Genomic DNA, 20,685 nt, shown 5'->3' with positions numbered 1-20,685 from the left:
TCTCCCAGTGTGTCTGACCCAGATATGAAGAGTAATAAGGCTAAAACTGCAGCCCACTAAACCATCAAGAGAAATTACCTAAAACTGAAAGAAGCTGAGTCAACGTCCTCTGTCTGGCCAGCTCAGATCAAATTTACATCTCAAAGCTTCCAACAAAGTGATGTCCTCATTGCCAGGCTGTCCTCCTATGATCAGCCCTGGTCATTTTCTCAGTGTGCCATATAAGCAAGTTGAGATCTTAGGAACCACATCATCTAGAATAATTACCTTAGCTGTGGATGCAGCCAGAAGTCAGGCTGCTCTTGCCTAGACACAGACACATCTCCTAAATATGCTACAGGCTGTTACTACTAGCAGAATATGAGCATCAAAGTCCCACCAGCTTGGTTTACCAAATCATGAGAGGAGCCCTTCACTCATATGTGCACCAGTGTTATAAAAACAGTGCCCACTGCACTTCCCAACAATATAACATGACAGAAGTCAGAGTTAATATGCATCTCTGGTGATCCAAATCAATTCCATCCATCTCTCCCTCCCTCCAACAAGTATCAGGACAGGCACGTTTCTATAGAAAAGTCTCAACAGGCAGGCTTAGTTACAGCTAAAGGTAAGGGTTTCAGCAAGCAATTGAACAGGATGTCCTTCTGGGTACTGAAATTCCTCCCAATTTGTGGAGCTTTGTAGCTCAGCCGCAAGGGACCTCTAAGGTCTTGCAGCAGCAGGATACACTTACTGAGATGGCTGAAATGTTACCCTGACCTGACCATTTTCTGCAATTACATCAACAGCGAGGTGTGCTCAGGGAATTTAATGCTATGCTAATAGAGTCTGTTTTGGAACAGAAATCCAGTTTATATTAATGCTCTTCCAGAGCAGCCGCTACTAACAATCTAGTGATACAGCTGGCAAATGCAGCAGCAGTTGCTCCATACTGAGAATGAGCTCTGAGCCTGCAGGACCATAAAAGCTGCATTAGTAGAGAAAAACCCAGGGGTTATGATTACAGCCAATTCATTAAACATCTTTCTGTAAACAATCAATAGCACAAAGGACACAAGTACCACCAAAGAAGACAAGCACAGCTCTCAGCCATCATACCATTTGTTCCAAAGAGTAGGTATTTCTGAGACACAATGAAATCAATGGGAAAGCGTCACAGAATTCCCTCCCTCTCTGGCTTAGACACACGGCTGCCAGGTTCTGTACCAACCTGATGTCTGGAAGTCTATCTGGATAGGGTTGGACAAGCCATTGACTGCTTCACGCCACATGCCCCCACCACCCGGAGACCAGGCGGTCACCACGCAGCGGTACAGCCCAGCATCAGAGATCTGGGTCTGGTACATCCTGTAGCGGAACTCGTTCTCCTGCACCTTCTCCAGGACCACCCCGTCCACGCGGGTCTGGTCCGTCCAGTCTTCCAGCCGCACCACCGAGTCCTGGTTCAAGGAGATGATGCGAGTGGTCCCGTTGGGACTCGACTGGTCCGTGAGGGGCTTCTCAGCCGTGATGAGGACGGAGTAGCGCGGTGTCTTGATGTTTTTGGAGGACACTTTGCACGTCATCTCAAAGGTGTGGCCTGCTACAAAGAACGGCTTCAATTTCACCGCCTCCACTGTAAGCGTATAATCTGAAGAGGGAAGGAAATAAAGCAGCAAGAGAGGGTTAACAAACAGGTACGGGTATTTCTGCAGCACCAGTCAACCTAGAAGACTAGAGACAGGCAAAGTTTCTTTTTTGGAGGAACAAATCCCAGCACATTTATCTAAACATGTTGACAGCCCAGAATGCTACTCAACAGTGCTCACACACAAGTATGTAACAGTTTGGGTCAAGATGCACAAATTCAAACAAACACCAAAAACTGAACAGATAATAGAATACACACCTTGCCACAAGACAGGATCCCCAGGATTGCTTTATTTGGGAATAAAGATATTAGACAAGATTCAGAGCCCCAGTTTCATACTGGATCTGGAAGAGCACCCTCAGTGATGGGCTAATAAGGGCACTGCTGAAATACTCATGACTAATGACAAAAGCTGCCACTTGCTAAATCGCCAGCATTTAGTGTAGCATCTTTTATATCCCTTGAAAATCCACCCTAACAGCAATCCAGACACATTCAGCTGAAAACACATGACAAAGGTTGGTGTAAACAGATTTACACACACCTCTGCCTCCATGTCAGTCTTTCCTCCCCTTGCTTCTCATACATTTACTTGCATACAAGCCTACCAGAAGTCTTGACATTTCCTATTTGACATGAAGAATTCCAGCAACACTCACTGCTTAGTTTCCTTCCGTTCTCTACTGGCTCCTCAATCCCAAGAATCCCTTAATTACAGGGTTTGGGAAAATTATACATGTCGGAGCACAGCTCCAAGACACACAAAATACAAGCTCACAGTGAGAAACTGAGAAAATGAGGAGTGACTGAAATCAGAATCAGATAAAAGGAAAGGGAGTTGCTAGTTTCCTGGCATTGTGATGAAAAGACACCCTGCACATCATGGTTCTTCTTAAGGAAGGGGGGCTAGGTCAGAATACATAGAACTAACAGTACTGCAAAAATACACCCAATCCAACTCTCTGGACTTACTTTGCTGCATCATATTCTCCCTTCCCTCCTTTATATATTAAAAAAAAAAAAAAAAGTGTAGACCTGTTAAAGAGCTCCACAGAACCTCTTTATGCAAGACAAAACTTCTCAGGAACAGGGAAATAAGCAATGGTGAGATTGAAACACATTTCCCAAAACTGAACTTAAATGCAGTAATATTTATGTCCTCCCCACAAGAGCAACAAGATACTTGTCAAGATTACATTTTGCAGTGTTTTGCCTTCAAGCAGCAGTTTTCACAATGAGTAAACACAGCCCACAAGATGAGAAGCCCGGTATGACAACTTTAAATCAGTACTGTATAAAGCAGATCACAGTACAAAGCTATATAAAGAAACAGCAGGAGCAGTGAAGGCTGAGATGCTTCTAGTGGTCTAGCTGAGCACAGAATTATTTGATACTCCACACCAAATCCCCCTCACACTTCCACCCACTAAGCAAGTGACAATACAAGAGTTGCACATTTAGGCACTCAGGGTACAATCACAAATGAAGTTGTATAGCATCAGAGTCATTCTCCTCTCCCTTGTGAAAAGACTCATCAGATACCAGATTCCAGATTTCAAATACATGTTTTTGTCCTCATTCTGTGTCTGTGAGACTCTGATATTTCCTTCTTCATATGTCTGCAGTATTTAGAAGCCCAGCACAGATCAGCTTTTCACATACTTTTAGGAACATAGTAGGCAATTATATTTTGTCCCAAAAGCAGAAGCACAAACAGCTAGTTATACTTTTCTGGCACATATTGTTGCTTTCTAGGCCATATGAGGAGGCTCTGGGCAAAAATCCCTCCTTATTTAAGGGTTCTTTACGTTGTTGATCTTCACATCAGAACACTGGGTCCTAGACACCAGAAAGGAAATCTTACATTTGGTCTCTGGTATACATGCTTCAGATTAAACACCCTCACATGTTCAGAGCAATTCAGCTACAGTTGAGATAACTCTCCCTACTACCTGGGCTTCAAACACCTTAACTTCCACTACTCCCTGAGCCACAGGTCAGACAGCAGCAGAAAGAGCAGTGTCTTGTCCCCAACAAGGACAGAGCAAATTTTGTCCCTAGACATCCTTTAATGGTTTTCCATTTGAAGGCGATAGCAAATGCTTTTCACTAGGCATTTCTGCTAGAGGAAAAGGAGAAAGGAGTGGCAGTAGTGTGGGACAACAGCAGAAATGCCATTGGTAGAGTGTGGAAGAGAACAAGTGAGGCCCAGAGATGCAGCTGGAGAACAGTGATAGAGTTCAAAGGGTTAGAAATTAGGATGCTGAACGGAGAACAAGGAGTTATGTTCTTATGAAAGTTCTTTCAAAGCATTTTTCTACCTTCAAAAACTCCTGAGATCCTTCGTTTGGATGAGCACACAAGGCAGAGGCACCCCCTCTTCGTTAGACCATAAGAAATTTAGAACAGAATAGAGAAGGGGACACACAACCCATCACATACAGGTGCTGAATATTTCTTTTCACAACAAAGTCAAAAAAAGATCAAAGGGATGTTTCTGTATTTGCCATGATATTAGAGACCTGCATATGTAGCAAGGTAAAACAACAACAACAAAAAGGCTCCATATTCTATCAACCAGAAAAACCTGGATCACCATTCTTAATATGCTGGTTCTGTGCCAATATTGTTCTCCTTCAGTAGCAGCAGATGAAATGTAATTAGCACTCCTTCACCCCCACCTAGAAAAGCATGTAGCTGTCTGTGTGTGTAAGAGTCCACATTATGAAAAAGAGGGCAGCCCAAAGATATGGCACTTATCTTAGAAATAACAGTAATCTGCACAGAAAATTAAGAGGGAAAGGAAAATCTCTTCATGTTTCCTATGTCAGCAGAAATTACTCATCAGATCTTGCAGCATAAGATGAGCCAGAGAGGTCAAATGAATGTTTTCTTCCAAGAACTGCAGCCTAAGGTCTCATTTCTAATCTTTTGGGAATTGCCAAGGAAGCAGTGTGTGTCTTGACCACCACTCCACACGCTTGCCTGTCTGCATACACGCCTGCAGTCCCATGTGGAGTCTCATCTCCTCCTTGTAAAGCTCCATGAATGAAAAGCACAATAAAACACACCCTGCTTGGTCATATACAGGAGGCTGCAATCTGCAGTTTATTCTGGAAAGCAGTAGGGGAAGAGTTCCTAAGTAAACCATACCCAAAGCTTGGGCACTACTCCAAGATAGAGGGCGAGCAACAGAAGAAATTCTGGCCAAATGACTCAAATAAAATTTGAGTAAACTGTACTTTGGAGCCTGGCAGTGAAAGCCTCTGCCTTCCATCACTGGCCAGTCCAAGTGGTTAAGCTACACTGTAATTCTCCTGTCGCTCTTCCACCACAAAGTGTGTGCTTAGCTTCAAGAGCACTTCCTGGGTAGTGACCAAAACCAGTTTTCACCTAATCTACACCAGGCAAATCTCTAGAGAAGCCCAACAGCTACAAGGGCAAGGAGACTAAAGAATAAACAGCAAACACCTTCCCTGCACTGCTTTGACTCCAGCTGGAAAAGCAGCACATTGGCCAGGACTGACAGCAATGCTGGAGCCACAGCACTGCTTGAAGCTGCTGACAGGAATCTTGGTGTTCATGAAGGCATCTTCATCCCCCAGTGCACTGATGAGGCTGCAAGTGCAGGGCATGCAGCAGACATTAAGGCAGTGACAGCTTTGCCATAGTAGGAGGTGGCTGTACAACACCCCTAGGTACAACTGGAGCCCCAGCAGCTCTGGAAGCACAGCAGCACACCAAAGCCTGCACTGCAGCCTGCACCTGAACACAGAACACACACCTGACTGCAGGAACTCCTGCCCCTACAGCCCAACTGGCACAGGCACACTCCAGCTTAGTGCCATGAGGATCTCTGTGCCTGGGGGGAACTGTGTGTCCATGATACATCAGCAATGATAAAGAAAAGTAGGTGGCAGAAATATTATCTGTTCTCTATTTGCAGGACTGTCTGAAAGATTAAGGCACCCTTGCTCCCAATTAAGTGTGATGGGAGGGCCTAGGCAAACATTTAGGACAAGTAATATTATGTTAAATATAATTATTTTGTAAATTAAAGACAGAAGTATTAACAAAACCCCAAATAATAGTACCTTTGGGAATTGGAATTTCAATTAAAAGATAATGTTTTCTTCTGCTAAGTACTCCATGCAGATCCGAAGTTGACAACACTGGTTTAGGAAAAAAGCATTGATTTTTTTCAATGCAAACAGTATCTGTGTTCTAAATGTAACTCGTATTCAAATAAATAAATAAAATTATCTTTTAGAATATCAAACTTTTTCTAGGTTGAAAATAATTTACAGAGCTAGTCAGAAAAGGTTTCCTCCCTTTCTTTACCCCTTTTCACTGACTGGAATTTGTACTCTAAATAAGCAAAACATAATACAACTGATGTTTTTAATTTCTGAGATGAGACAGAGATGCCTTCTTTGTCACCTTGGCAGGGGAAGAAGTAGAAGGGGGGAAGAAACATATCAGGCAGACTATGTCAAAAACAACAGTGATCTATGATAGCAATTGGCTGCACTTGCAAAGCTGAGTAAGCAGAAAGATGTGTGAGCATTATTGGCCCCTGTAGAATAAAACAGAAAACAGAGACAATAAAACCCCAAGTTCAAATGGGCAAACACACAACTTATTATAAAAGGCACAAAAAAGGGTTTTTTACATGTTTACACAACGTTTACATTTTGAATAAAGGCTCTGAACACCCCTCTTTGCTGAGAGACCCACACACACAATATAAACCCCATTTCTCCTTTCTCAAGAACTCAGAACAATTGTTTCCAAAGTGAGTTTTCTCTAACATCCTCCTCCAAAGCAGTGCTCTAAAATCAACAAAGAAGATGCAAGCAATGAAATAGATGGAAGAAAAGTCTCTGTATAGGCATAAGCTACGCAAGGAAGAGGCAAATTTCTGTTCTCTCCTTAGGCAAACACGTGGGAGCCTGGCTGCTGGCTTTTATAAGCACTGGGAGCAGTTAGGGACTCAAATCACCAGAGATACTTGTCAAAACAACAGTCAGAGAGCACAGGCAGAGCAGATTAACTCCTTCATAGCTGCTGGCTACAGCACTGGGCTCCCAGCAGCCGAGTGTGCTGCTCACAGGAATAGGATATGGCAGAGGCCAGGGCACACAGGGAGAGGCATCTGGAGCTGCACTGCTGAAGGGGGAGTTGATGGGGGGAAGAGAAGGGGAAATCAAACCGATATTCCACCCTCCCCACCTCATATATATATAACATTCTTTTTCAGGAGGGGAGGGTTTTTGTAGGAGAGCTCGCTTTCACATAATAAATCCCCCAACCCCAAGCTTTGCCAACAGAACGTACTTTTCAGCACAGGGACTATAACATTTACATTTGTGCTGCAAAATTAGCAGAGTTTCTGGAACAAAACCAGAAACAAGGGAATGTTCACACCTGTCACGGTTTGTTTTCCCTCAGAAATGTCAACACAGGCTGAGACTTTTCAACTCCAGCTGGTCTCTGTAGCTGCTCCGAAGGCGAAGATCCATTACACTGGCATGCACATGCACACACTCCGTGTTGTGGCATAACACTGAACTAATTGTGACCAACATCCAGCATTAATGAGACTTCTCAGTCCTGCTGGAGAAGTCAGCTTCAGGGGTAAAAAAAAAAATTACAAATGAACAAACACAAAAAACCCCCCCAAACCTTTCCCTGGACCACATGCTTGGAGCTCTGAGCAAGCAGCCCAGCACTTCTTTCTCTACTGAAACAGAATCACAGCAGAAGATTTCCAATTTGCTGTTCAGGGATTATCCCTAAACAATTTCAAAATTATTTCAAATTGCTTGTCTCTGAAATATAGTTCTCTGCCTGTGGATGCCTAAGCTAGACTGTTAAACTAGCCTATCAAGATAAATGCAGCTTAGCTAAGCACAGATTTTTGACAAAGACATTGCATACCAGGTTATCCTAACCTTTTTGATGCTCTCCAACAGACACCCTTGAATGACTTCACTCTGAGCCAAAACAGTACCACTCTACAGCACATCTAGGAAACACAGATCCCATTTTAAACCAGAGTTAAGCAACTTGAGGTAACTATTAAGCTTCTAAAAATGCCCCCAAAATAAGTTAAATACTGATTAGAGCTAGTTCACTTTTCCCCTAAAAAAGGCCAAGATCCAAGCAAACCACTTAATTACTTTATTCAGCTACCCATTTATTTTTTGATACTCTGGTAGTACTATGCCCATGAACTTCCTCAGAACTGCCTCTTAAACATGGACTTGTAGAAGAGAAAAATAAAACCACAGGTCCCAAACTGTCAGACAGAGAAGACAAAGTGACATTCCTCTTTTCACCTCAGTAGAACCCTTTTGTTAGCAGCAAGATGCACCCTAAAGAGACCAAAATATGCCAAGCAACAAAAGTGGTTAATGACCACAGCAATGCTGCTGGATGCCACTCCTGCCACTTCCAGCCCAGCTCCTGGAAGTCTCAGCAGCTTGATGGAAACTCTCCTTTGGTGGTATCTCTTCCTTTTCACTTCCACTACAAACTGTTACATAAAACTGATTAAGCAGGTAAAGTAGTGATGCAAATAAAGGAGTGATGTAAAGCAGTTATTCCCCTCCACAAATAAGAGGCCTTTACACAAGTTGACAGTGCTTTTAAACTTTCATCAACACAGAACCCCATTTCCAAAGCCCATTAGCAGGCCTTCTGGCTGACAAGCCTACTCTCAGCCAGCCAGGTGTAAAGTTCCTACCTTGTGTAGCCCAGAAAATGTTGACAGATGCAGAAGTCACATCTTTGCTCTTCACCCAGCTGTTGTTGCGGTGCCTACTCCATGCCGAGATGACACAGAAATAATCCCCCCTGTCACTCTCTGAAGTCCACTGGATTCTCAAACTGAAGGTATCAGCAGACTTTTTAGACAAGATTATTTCCCCATTCTGAATCCGCTCTCTGCCCCTGTCCCCAAGCAGCAGAGCCCAGTCTGCATCCATGGAAGCCAGCAGCTCCTCTGCCACCACGTCGTCACCAGGCAGGCGCTGCCTGTAGTACCAGGACACGGTGAAGCGGATGTTTGCTTCGGTGTCCTGGACGTTTGTGATCCTGCAGTTGAGCTCTGTGGGGTCATCTGAAAACTTAGGTGTTTTAGAGGCATTCAGGAACACGTCATAGTCTGGCTCTGCAGGAGAGAAAACGCAGAAGAAACATGTTAGGAGGTACAAGAAGGGAGAAAATGTCAGACTTAATTAAAAGATATATAACTTCTAACATCCAGTTTTAGCATCCAAGCTAAGTGCCACAATATGTATTTTTCTTACAAGACCTTGGAACCTTGACTCTGGTTCTCAGATTTGTACCACTCTGACACAGGTACTCCTAAGCCTGCATTTCCAAACAAGACACTCCATTCCATAGGTCTAGTCAGACCATTTCAGAAAAATCAGGACTAATAGATCTTGTTGAGCAAAATAATTCCCTCCTTTAGGCCTGCTCCCAAGAACCCACCTGTGGGTTCAATTTCAACCCAGCCAGCCACTTTTTGCACCTGTCAAATGCCTGGCCCAGCCTGCAGCAGGACACTGGTTATCCTCTAGCTTTGGACTGACCAGAGACATCCCATTTTCCCAAAATCTCTCCAGGATAAGAGGCCATCTCCCATCTTGAAATGCCTTATTTTCCACACTTAACCATCCCATTGTGTCTCTACAACAGTTTAAGAATGGTAAAAAGCAGCCAAACAGTTCACCCACCCAGACACTCAAACCAGGGAACATGGAACACCACTGGCACTGGCCAGAGGCAGCACCAAGCGCTGAACACAGTAAATTTCAGAGGTCAGCAGTTTAAATACTACCTAGGTCAATAAATACTAAGTAGGGTAACAGTTGAAGATGTGTAGATCAGAAAAAAGCTTCACAGTCTGAATAGAGAAGTATGAGCAGTGCAGCTGTGAGGCTGGAATATCTCAGGCTGGAAAATCAGTGCCTGAGTTTCACGGGTTAAGAATGGGGCTGTTGTATTTAAATCTGAAATAGCTGGCTGCCCAAAGCCTAAAAGCGATAAGGGAGCCGCATTACTATTTTCTCTCAGACTACAGAGATAGTAAAGGAAAAAGATTACAGCAAGAACCTCACACCACAAAGGGAATACATATTTATTTACTAGTATTAGAATATTTTTGTCTTGCTGTCTACTATAATTCAGAAAAATGACCAGCTTCCCAACTGTTCGGCCAATACTCATCACACGGCTTTTACAGCCTAACTGTATTCAGCACTCTGTATTTATTTCCTGCTTTATGTTTTACTTGGCATTTTGCCCTCCTAGAAACAATTAGCTGAAGCTATAATTGGGACAAAGAAGGCAATCCAAGGCTAAAACTTAGGCTTAGCTCACCAACAAGCCAAGATAATAAAGCATCTTAATAGAACTGCTGTGGAAACACTGTGTGCATATGCACTTTTGGACTTGAGATGCAAAGGATAAAAACAATTGTAGCAAACAAGCTGGGCTGCTTCTGTGTCAGCCTGCAGAAAAGATCTCTCACCAGTGTCCTTGCATCTGGCAAGAACAAGGGCAGCTATACACACCAGACCCCAGAGAATCTGGCAATACTGGCGGTGAGTTTCTGTGACATTAGGCAACATAAAATCATAAAAGCACTGCTTACAAAGACTGTGGTACCTACACTGGTACCTACTACCAGTGAGCATGCAGAGATTTCCGCACATTTTCAGGGCAACACAAAATAAAAAGAAAATGCATAGAATTTTTCTACAATCAAAGCATAGATTAATAATGATGGCCAAACCCCACTTTTTGCGTAAGGCCCCTCAGACCCTACAGCCACACTGCTCTTCTTTTCTCATTCACAAAAGGGTAGTTTACTCCAGGGCCTCATGATGTATTGCTCAGACTCTACAACCCTCTTACCATTCCCTCTCTGCCACGCCTTCCCCTCAAAAAGAAGGCATTCAAGACCAAGTAGTATTTTCAAAGCAACAAAGATTATGAAAGTAGATGAACTTCTCTAGACAGGGGCACAAGAAAGAAAAAGCCACAAGAATCCCAAGTTCTCAGAAAATCGCTTGAGGTTTGTTTTAGTTGTGGGCAGGGGAAGGACCCTAAGAAGAGAGTTTCTCTTTGATAGCACCACTCCAGACAGGCGCTTCACCCTGACAGACACTCAAACACAGGATTTAGAAAGAATAAAAGGCTGGCTGGATAAACCTCATTCCTCCATTCTGTCAGCTGTCAAAGAACAGCCTCACTGACAATTCAACGACTTAATACTCCAGGAGCTCTTAACTTCCATTAAGGAGGAGGAGCTGGTAAATTCTGGATGCAGTTGAAAACCTCAAACACTGGAAATTTATTCTGCTTTCCCTCTCCCTAGCAACCAAGCATCTGCATCTGCTGAAAAGCAGATTTTATTTTCTCCAGTTCCCAAATAATGCTAAATTAGAATGGAAAGAGTAAAGAGAAGTCCTACATGTACGACAAGAGAGCACACGAGCGTGCAAGTGCATCTGTACACACATGGACACACGTGCATGACTGCACATGCACACAAGTGGGGAAAGGAAGGAACACTCACAAGTTAAATGTGCAATGTGAATGGCTGAATGAGGACAGGAAATGAAGACATTAATCACTTGTGCACTTTAGTACACATTACAAGTGTACTTGGAGACAGCCACGGCTCAGCTGCTCTGCACAATGCTAAAATGCAATATTTAAAGTCATTGTTGATGGGATTTAACCTTATGGCACAGCTATTTATTGCTGAAAAACAGGCCCTCTATATGCTAGCCTCATTCAGCACTTTCATGTTGGAGGAGCTCTGCCTTTGTAACAGGATAGTACCACCAGTTTCTCATGACAAGAGGACCTGAAAGGGTACATTGAAAGGGTTTGGGCCTGGATGCTTGCCTCCAGTCAGAGCTGAGAATAGGCACCAAGCACTACAGTTCTGCCAGTTCACATCCAGCTTCATTCATGCTTCCAATACCTTGTACAATTTAGCAGATGCACATACCTTACCTACACCATTCTGCAACAACATCCTGAGTTTCACTGCCTCTAAATTGAAGCTATTATCTCCTCAGGAATAAACCATAGAACAGATTGGGTAGGCTGACATATCTAGACCTATCTGTAAAACAAAAGGCTTTTTAAGAAGTTTTACTGGAGTTTCATTTTTAGTAACTCTCCCAGGTAACTTTACTTCTAAGGATATTTGCATAAAGAGAAATACATATGAGAGAGATGCCTACATATAGATAATAGATGCAAACAAGAGAAACATTTGTGCAGAAGAGATTCTGCAAGGTCCTCTCCCTTTTCTGACGGGGGCAAGGACTGAGGGAAACATTATCCATGAAGTCTGACAGCACAATCACTCACCCAGCGCTGTCACCACCACACTGACTGGTGCAGAGGTCCTCTCCACCACCTTCTGCCAGCTCCCATTGTGCAGTGGCACCCAGATAGCAGCTTCACAGAAGTAGTAGCCAGAGTCCTCCACATCCACATCACGCACCAAGAGGCGATAGGAGTTCCTGTCCACATGGCTGAGGCTGATGAGAGTTGAATCACTGACAACAGAATCGTGGTCCATGCTCAGCAAGAGCTGAGCATCTGACAAGGTGTCATCAGGTGATGCAGAAAAATACCACATCACCTCTGCTTGGAAAATACCACTTCTGTCTGTTGTGATGTTGCATGTAAGATCCAGGGAGTCTCTTTCGGTCACGGACACATTGCTGGTTGAGATGATCACATCTAGAGCTTGGAAAGAGAGACACAAAAATTCAAACAAAAAATATTTTTTTATTTGTTACTTTTAATAAACATAGTTCACTCAAAGTTATCCAGGATTTCACATTCTATAACAGGAGCTTCTGAACAGGCTCAGGAGCCCAACCTTCAAATGCCTATTGGATATTGAGCTGAGTGATCTACTACAAGGGCAATACACATTATCAGTCAAGCAAGGGATGTGTGATGAGGGCAGAGGGGAGAAAGGGAGGGAGAACAGCATTTTTATAACCCAACAGCAACTGGTCCATGAAGGCTTTGTCTCATCCACAGACTGCACATCACCTTTGCACAGCAGGAAAATGCGTAGAGGATTTTTCAGTCTCACTCAAGGAGTGTCAAAGTGTTTTAGGACTATGCCTCTGAAGACCAAGCATCTACAGAAATCACTAGGAACTACACTGGAACTCAACATGGTTTCTGCTGACATTTTTGAGCTCCTTGAACAGAGAAGATTTAGATGAGAAGCAGCCATGGCCACATGTTGGAGTCCTGGCTGACCTCAGGTGTGCTGCAAAAACATGAAATGGAAGCAAACAGAAGACAGCAGTAGCTCCCTATACTGCTGATTTCTCCACTTACTGCTAAGAACAACACACACTGGGGACTTCAAAGCAACACCAACAGCCACTGCAAACACACTTAGCAACCACTGGCCTGTGAATATTTCTAATATACATATCACATATGGTCAAACCCAGCATTCAAATAGGACTAGATACAGAATATTAAAAAGAAAACCATGGAATCACAGTGTCAAGACCAGGCTACCACGTGTCTTCACTTGCTCATTCACTCATTCTACACTGCCTGAAGATTAGATTTGTCTCAGTGCAGCACCATTCTCACAGTGTGTAATGCAGCCGCTCCTAAAGTCTCCACTGAGGCCAGTGGACAGGGCTGCTACAGCAGTGGCTCTTTTCAGCACAAGCAAGAATAGAGATACCTGCTTTAAACCAGCATCTGTGTCTCTGCTGAGATTAGTGACTTGTATGTAAAACCATGTTCTACTACATAATAGTTCCTTATCTGCATAAACTTCCTTGGACTATCATCTGGAATGAGACACAACACATGAAGGCTAGAGCCAAACTGAGTAGTCAGAACTATTGCCAATAAAACCAAAGCAAGGCTCATTCTCACCCCTCACCACCTGATAACTCAGAGCAGTCAAACTGGACAGAGGGTAGAAGGCCCCATCTGAGTGCTAAAACCAAGTTCAGATGAATCTCTCACTGGGACTTGCCTCACTGTCTTATCATGGAATTAAAATCAGTAGGAAAGCCTAGCTAATTTAACAGACTAATACCAGAATACAAACTAAGACTCATCTGCAAGGTTAAGAGCAGCAATTCTCCAAGCAACATTTCTGTCTTCATGAGTGATGGGCATTCACAAACTGGCAATATATGCACATAGAGGGACTTGAAGAGAGTTTACCCATAGGCATATAACCATTTACATCTCAAGTTCTTTCAGCATGCAAATGCAGAGATTTCAGATGTCAGCACAAGATACTCTTCAAGTCCTTCTACAGGATGTGTATACTGAATTTTGCTGGAGAATAACCCATCCCTTTAGCATAACTTTATGAAAGCCTTCATGCCCATGACAAAGTGCCAGTGCTGCTAATGACTGAGCTTAAAATGTAGGTGGAAAAACCCAAAGCAAAAAAACCAAAAACCCCCACAACAAACAAACCACACACCGAAACCACATCACAAAACTGTACCACTGCTGGTCTTGGCCAGCCTTATGCTGTTTTCAGCCACTGACTAAATCCCACCTACTTAAACCAAACACTACAAAAGTGTCTCAAAAATCGAGAACTACAGCTCTTAATTGGGCAATTCCTGTGTCAGCAGAGAGCACCTGCAAGCTTAGCTGTGCAACAGACACCCTGAAAAAGAGGGGGCAGATTGATCCAGTAAAATTTCACAGGCTAAGTACCACCAAGACACTAAAACTACATCCAAATGAGCCAATCAAAGAACCCCAGACTTCTGGGTTCTCCCTATAGTCATTAAAGGATTACAAAAATGAAAATATATCCCTCCTGTCTGAACACTTCTAAAATACTGTGATAATCTCATATTTCTGAAGGACCATCACTGCCTGTTTTTCCACCTATTGAGTGTTAAGGTGCATCACCCCCGCTCTCCCTCCTCCAACCAGCAGTGATAATGCTAATGCAATCAAGTGCTTAGTGCACATAGTCCTGAAATCTGTATGGGCAGGGATATCTGGATATCCTCAGCACAGTGCTGCATGTATTTTTGTCTCCTTAGCCAAGCATGCAATGATGTGTTTAACAGAACCATTACTGTCCTAGACCCCTGCCAACAGAGCAGAGCAATCAGACCAGTGATAAAAATCATTGGGTAATTTGCCCTGTTAAATTATCACTGCCTTCCTCCTTTCTCTTGATCTTTCCACACTATTTTAATAAACAGCATACAGAAAAGCTCCACATCTATCACTGAATATCACAAGCCACTTTCACAGGGGAAGTGCAGCTGTTTAGTGCTATGGAGCCCTGTGCTAATAAGAGAGCAGAGGGAAGGCTTTGGGGAACCAGGTGTTAAATATAATGTTTATTTAAGAAATATGAAAACCCTGAGTCCTCTGAAGTGAATGAAGGATGAGATAAAATCTGCATCTAGGCATCTAAGAGGTTCCAGGCAATCATTCCATGCCCTTTTCTCCAAAGTAAAGCTAGAAAAATTATGTCATGGCTTTAACAGGCCAGCTATCCAAACAGCACTCCAGGTTCTGCTGGAACGCACTCTCGCTTCGTTCAGCTGACCCCAAAGCACCAGAGCCTGGACGCAGCCCACTAGGAGCACTCACCGGTCCTCTGGATGGACACAGTGGCGATCTCCACGCTCTTCTCCTGGATCTTCTGCCACGAGCCGTCCGCCCCTCTCACCCACTCGCTCACGAGGCACCGGTAGACCCCGCCATCCGCGGAGGAGGCCTGGGACACCGACAGCCGGTACGTGTCGTTGGCTCCCGTGTCCAGGCGGATGTCCCCGCTGCGGTAGCGCTCCTCGTAGCCAGGGCCCGGCTGGAACTTGCCCTCGTGAGTCAAAGACAGGATGTCCCGCCAAGAGGAGCCGCTCTTGACCTGCCAGGTGACGTGCAGGTGAGTGTGCTCCGGGGAGGAGGTGGTCGCTGAGCAGCGCAGCTTGAAGGAGTCGCCCTCAGACAGCCGGAGAGACGTGGAGGAACGAGCTTTGGAACCGCTCACGGACAAACCGTCGGAAATCACTATTTGGGAAAAAAAGAAACCCAAACGACAGAAGCATCATAAAACAGAATCAAGTAGAGAACACCCACAGTGAGCTGTTCAGATGTGAGGCAATAAAACCACCACAGAGCAACACCTTGCCAATCATTCCTTCTCCCACACATAAACATATTCCAGGAAGAAGGAAATTCAGCTGAAAAAGCACTAAAGGAAGTGCTCTGCTTTAAACAAGCCAAGACAAGAATTCATTTATCCTTCCACTCAGTTTCTCATCCAAACATCATCATTTTGACTATTCCCATACAAAACTAATCTTGATATAATCTTGATATGTAAGTAAAAAATGAGACATGGGAAAAGAAATAGTGTCCAAATTTAATACTGAAAAGTGATAGAGCAAAGCTAGGACAAGACTGTAGTATCAACATGCTATAAAGGAGAAAAGGCAGATTACCTCCTTCATACAGAAAGATCCCTAAATGACACTAAAACTGAGAGAGAAGGCAGCCTGTGGTTTTTACCTGAATGTAGCTTCTCTACCAAGAGGATTAGGGACATGAAATATTTGCAGACATCTTCAGAAAACCCACCACTAAGTGTTTTATTTACATATTTACTAGACAGAAAAAAAGAAAAGTGGTGTTTGTAGTAAACAGCCTCTCTTCACTTTTTCACCTCACTTGCCTTTGCTATCATATTTCCCAATTTTAAATTCTGGCTGTAGGAGAATTAAAGAGGAATAAGAATAAAAGAAACGAAAAATCACAATGATCATAAACAACAGAAAATCAACATTCTTAAGGGTACATCTATAATCAATATCAAAAACAAATTTAAAGCACACCTCACTCTTCAGAAATACCTTTCACTTGGACCTCTGCATCATAATTTCCCTGAACGGTGGCATCAGTGCTGGGCGTGGAACATTTGTATCTCCCTTGGTCAGCTGGCTGGATGTTCCTAATCACAAGTTCCACAGCATCGTTGCTGCTCCGTCTCAGTTTGATATCCCCGCGGCCCACACGTTTTTGGTACTCCTCAGAGGTGAAGGTAGAATCCCAGGTACTCACTATCCGCACGAAGTCAGTCTCCCGGGAGAACTCCCAGTCAAAGTTCTGCTCACTGGGTCCATCATAGTCACTAACGCTGCACGGGATCGCCACCTCCGTGCCCACCACTCGAATGAGGGGACCTTTGGGCACTCTCACAATGCGCCCTCTGCAGAAAGCTAGGCAGGAGAATGAAGAACAGTGTGCAGTTAGGATAGGATTCAACCAGGAAAACACCAATTAAACATGCCAAGGCTGGGCACCCCACTCTGCAGAAAGGAAGAGCTAGTAAGAGCAATATTTCCCATTAACATCTCATCTCACTGAAGCAGGAGCCTCTAAACACACCATTTTTAGTGTGGGCAATCTTTTTTCGCTACTTATCTAATACCACGAGAGGTAAGAAAATACAAACTGTAAAGAGAAAAAAAAAAAAGAAGAGAATTAGCCACAGATCCAATGGATAACAGTTTCTCTACTACAAGGCAAGCGCTATGTAAGATGTTTAAACAACATTAATAAGTGGTTTTCATTACTACAATGAGGGCATAATCTAATCAGGAATTTTTATAAGACTTCTGCTGATACCACTAGAGATTCTGAAGCAGGAAATTAATTCTCCCCTAGATTGAGGGCCTTGAGAATTTTAAGTTGCTATTCTCCCAAAATGAGGATAGTCACAGCTGCCCTAAAGGGTCATGGCTTCTCAAACACGGGTGAGATTCCTTGCTCTCCAAATTGATTCAAAAGGAAGAACTGATTAAAATGGACACAGTTTGCTTGAGTGGATTTCTGCAACCACAGGTTTGCTCTTTGGTGAAGGCCAAGAAGCTGGGAGTGTGAGCAGAGCAGGCTGCCTCCAAAGCAGGGGAACACACAGTGCTCAGACTGTGTTTTCTGGGACCATCTCACCAGAAGGAAAGGACAACAGCAGTTTTCTGCAGAAGTTGGCAAAGCAGAATGTTATGCTCCAGGCAGAAGTGTGAACCACTTAAACAGGCCAGAGGATCTGGCAGAGACACAGCAAGAGACTCTTCTGGTTGATTTGGCTCTGTAGGCCAGAGAATAACCCCAGCAGCTGCACATGGATTTTTGGCAGGTCCTTACTTCTCCAAAGAGCAAACTGCTTTGATTCATAGTTCCAACCAGAGAAATCTCTTAAGAGATGAGTACTACCTAAACTCAGCCTCCAAACATGAACAGCTTACTGCATCCCACCACCTCCACATCCATAGCAAAATATTTTAACAGCCAGGTAGAACAGAAGCCAGAACACAGACAGCGCTTGATACAACCAAGAAGACATCTAACAAGAACAAAAGGAATTGGACCAAAAAACTGATCTGAGATACCACAGAGGAAAAGACAAACAACCCCCCAACACACAAAGTACAGCATCTCACATCTGCTACAATTCACCAAGTCCACTGGGAAAGCCACCAGGCTAGTGACATGAACATCAATATATTTGCTGAGCCTTCCTCTCCGATCACTCTGCACATCTTCTTGCTGTAGATTAGGTCTCCACTTGCTGGCTTAGGCTCATCATGCCAATGGGTGTCCAAGTGTGGGCAAGAGTCTTGTGAACAGAAACCCCCACTGGAGAACCTGCTATAAAGCACAGCTTGTCCACTCCAGAGCAGTGTGGAGAAGGATGCGTTGAAGAATAAGATTTCTGTGGGCATTTAAAAACTACACAAGCAGCTGTACACACTGAGCATAACTGCAAGAGAAAAAGTAATTTTATTTGCAGTTACAGTTCAGCAAATAGTTGAACCAAGAACTAAAACTGTCTACCTCCCCAGTTCAGAACTCTTACCATGCTCTTTACTTTGCAGGCTGTTCATGGGTACAGGCTCAGTCATAATAGTCCAATTTCCTCACTGCCATCACCTTCTGTATTCAACATTAGTACTTCATTAAACTTATTTATAATGCAGACTGGGGTTAATCTCCTACCCCTTCTATCCCTCCCAGAGGACTGTTATTATATACCTGATCAAGTGATTGACTAGTCCTAATAAGGAAGCTGGACTTTGCTGCGCCATTCACATGTGCATTGGAGAGGAAAACCTCCACTGACAGTGTACTGTTCCACAGACAGATGTCTTCAAGGACACATCTCCTAACCCAAGCACCACAAAAAATTCGTAAAATCATCCACAGAGAAAAACAATCAACAAAAAATAAAGCAAGCTACAGGGCTCTGATATACTTCCTCACAAAGTCTTAAGTTGCATTCAATCCTTCAACTTATCCTCTTACAGAAAGCAGAACAGCAGCAGGTAAGCTTTAAAGCCTGACAGTCAAACCAGCTTCCAGCAAACCACTGTGAGAAGTCAGCTCAGGATCCTGACTGAGGGCACTCTTCAAGCACTGACATCTCTCTAGAAAATACTCCCTGGTGACACTAAAACAAGCAGACAACACTGTTCTGCATGTGTCTTCAGCTGTAGACCCACATACCGTGCACTGCACTAATCCAATCTAGAGGTGACAAAGGCATGACTAATGTAGCAAGGGCTGCACATTTGTGTTTGAGATTAGCACCGACAGCTCAGTTTCTCTTCTTCCAAGGTCACTAAAGACCCTTTGACACTAAATCAAGGTAGGGGGTGATTAGCACCTTCCTACAAAAGGCAAACCAAAGTGAAAGACAGGAGCACAGGGAGCCTTCACCAGATCGGTAAAGCCATGACTATCGCCCTCTGCACTGCACAGTCCCACAAGCAATTCCTGCTTAACCCAGGGCTGGAAGGAAGGCAGTGGAACAGACTGCAGGAGAGAAGAGGGATGAGGTGTAACAGAATTTTATACTTTCCAAACAATAATATTTGTTATTGCTAGGATAAATCACGATTCTGGTAAGGCAAGAGCAGAGGCAACATCATCAAATAAGAGATTGAGAACTTCCTGCAGAGCAGCTGCTCTGCCCTTCCCACAGTGAGGAGGAGCGTGCACAGGGCAGGCACTCCAAGGGTAAGCTGCACTTCTAAGTGACCCAGCAGGCTGTGAATTCAAGGTTCTGCCTTTGGTCCTGCAGCAAGGCTATCCCTAGAGACTAAACAAGGTGCCCTTTGCCGTGCATTAGGGATTAGCATTTCATGTAACTGTGGCAGAAGTAGCTACAGACACAGCGCTACAGACACCAATCTTGGCAAAAGGTGAGCTCCGTATTACTCTGGCAGATAAGTGAGGAGCTTTTGCAAATATTTTATTCTTACAGAGCCCTGTGTTAATTGCATACACCCCCTCACCTTCCCAGAGCAATCATGATACAAGAGCTCAAAACTATGTAAATTTGTTGGAAACACTTATTTTTCATGACACCAAATATATTTCACTGTTAATATAAGGTGACAGGTTCTTGATGAATTCATCTGAATCCCATTTAACTACAGAAACAGATGGAGGAGGACAAAACAATGTATACACTAGTGACAGAAAACAACAGAACTCTGACAATTCTGTATTTCTCAGTATCACTGATCCCACCAAAGATGTGTACTTTGTGAGAACTCAGTAATTGGATCTGAGTTAGTGTTGGACATCAAATTTTCCTAAGCCCAAGGTTAACTGTTAAATACAAAATTTTATTTTTATTGAGCTACCAGACCACCAGATGAAATTGCAAGGAACTGTTTTCCAAAACAAAAGGTAATGGAGCCCCTGCAAGGAGGACAGCACACAAACACAAGGCATGGGATGTATTCCTTGGGTTCATGAGACAGGTGACAGCACTACCAGGCAACACTGGCCCTTTTGCAGGGCTGGGCTAAAAACACACAAAGGTAAGACAACCATAGAGCCCTCGTGGGTATTTGTCAAGCACTTGATTAGAGGATTCTCCCACAGGAATGCATGAAATACTTCACTGGAAACATGGACAAAGTGTGGCTCAAGGTAGAATAATAACACAGTGGGGTCTACCATATTAG

At 43.7% G+C, this 20,685-nt stretch overlaps 1 protein-coding gene across 3 annotated transcripts in view; it reads right to left on the bottom strand.

Moving 5' to 3' along the window:
- PTGFRN (prostaglandin F2 receptor inhibitor) overlaps positions 1-20,685 on the bottom strand; it is a 65,710-nt gene that overhangs the window by 20,327 nt on the left and 24,698 nt on the right. Inside the window, exons 1-6 of one of the 3 annotated variants that reach the window (XM_059872272.1) lie at positions 18,567-18,609; positions 16,561-16,926; positions 15,299-15,718; positions 12,035-12,418; positions 8,382-8,807; positions 1,214-1,633 (exon numbers count right to left, since the gene is read on the bottom strand). In XM_059872272.1, coding sequence (XP_059728255.1) covers positions 1,214-1,633; positions 8,382-8,807; positions 12,035-12,418; positions 15,299-15,718; positions 16,561-16,926; positions 18,567-18,594 — 2,044 coding nt within the window. In that variant the 5' untranslated portion in view covers positions 18,595-18,609. Of the gene's footprint in view, positions 1-1,213; positions 1,634-8,381; positions 8,808-12,034; positions 12,419-15,298; positions 15,719-16,560; positions 16,927-18,566; positions 18,610-20,685 lie in introns of those variants that run through there. The other 2 variants (XM_059872263.1, XM_059872281.1) reach the window with 2 other exon arrangements.

The sequence above is a fragment of the Haemorhous mexicanus genome, chromosome 2 (genome assembly GCF_027477595.1).
Source record: "Haemorhous mexicanus isolate bHaeMex1 chromosome 2, bHaeMex1.pri, whole genome shotgun sequence".
In the NCBI taxonomy this organism is placed as follows: domain Eukaryota; kingdom Metazoa; phylum Chordata; class Aves; order Passeriformes; family Fringillidae; genus Haemorhous; species Haemorhous mexicanus.
The sequence above is the reverse complement of the archived record's forward strand: the minus strand, read 5'-3'. Positions and strand labels throughout refer to the sequence as shown.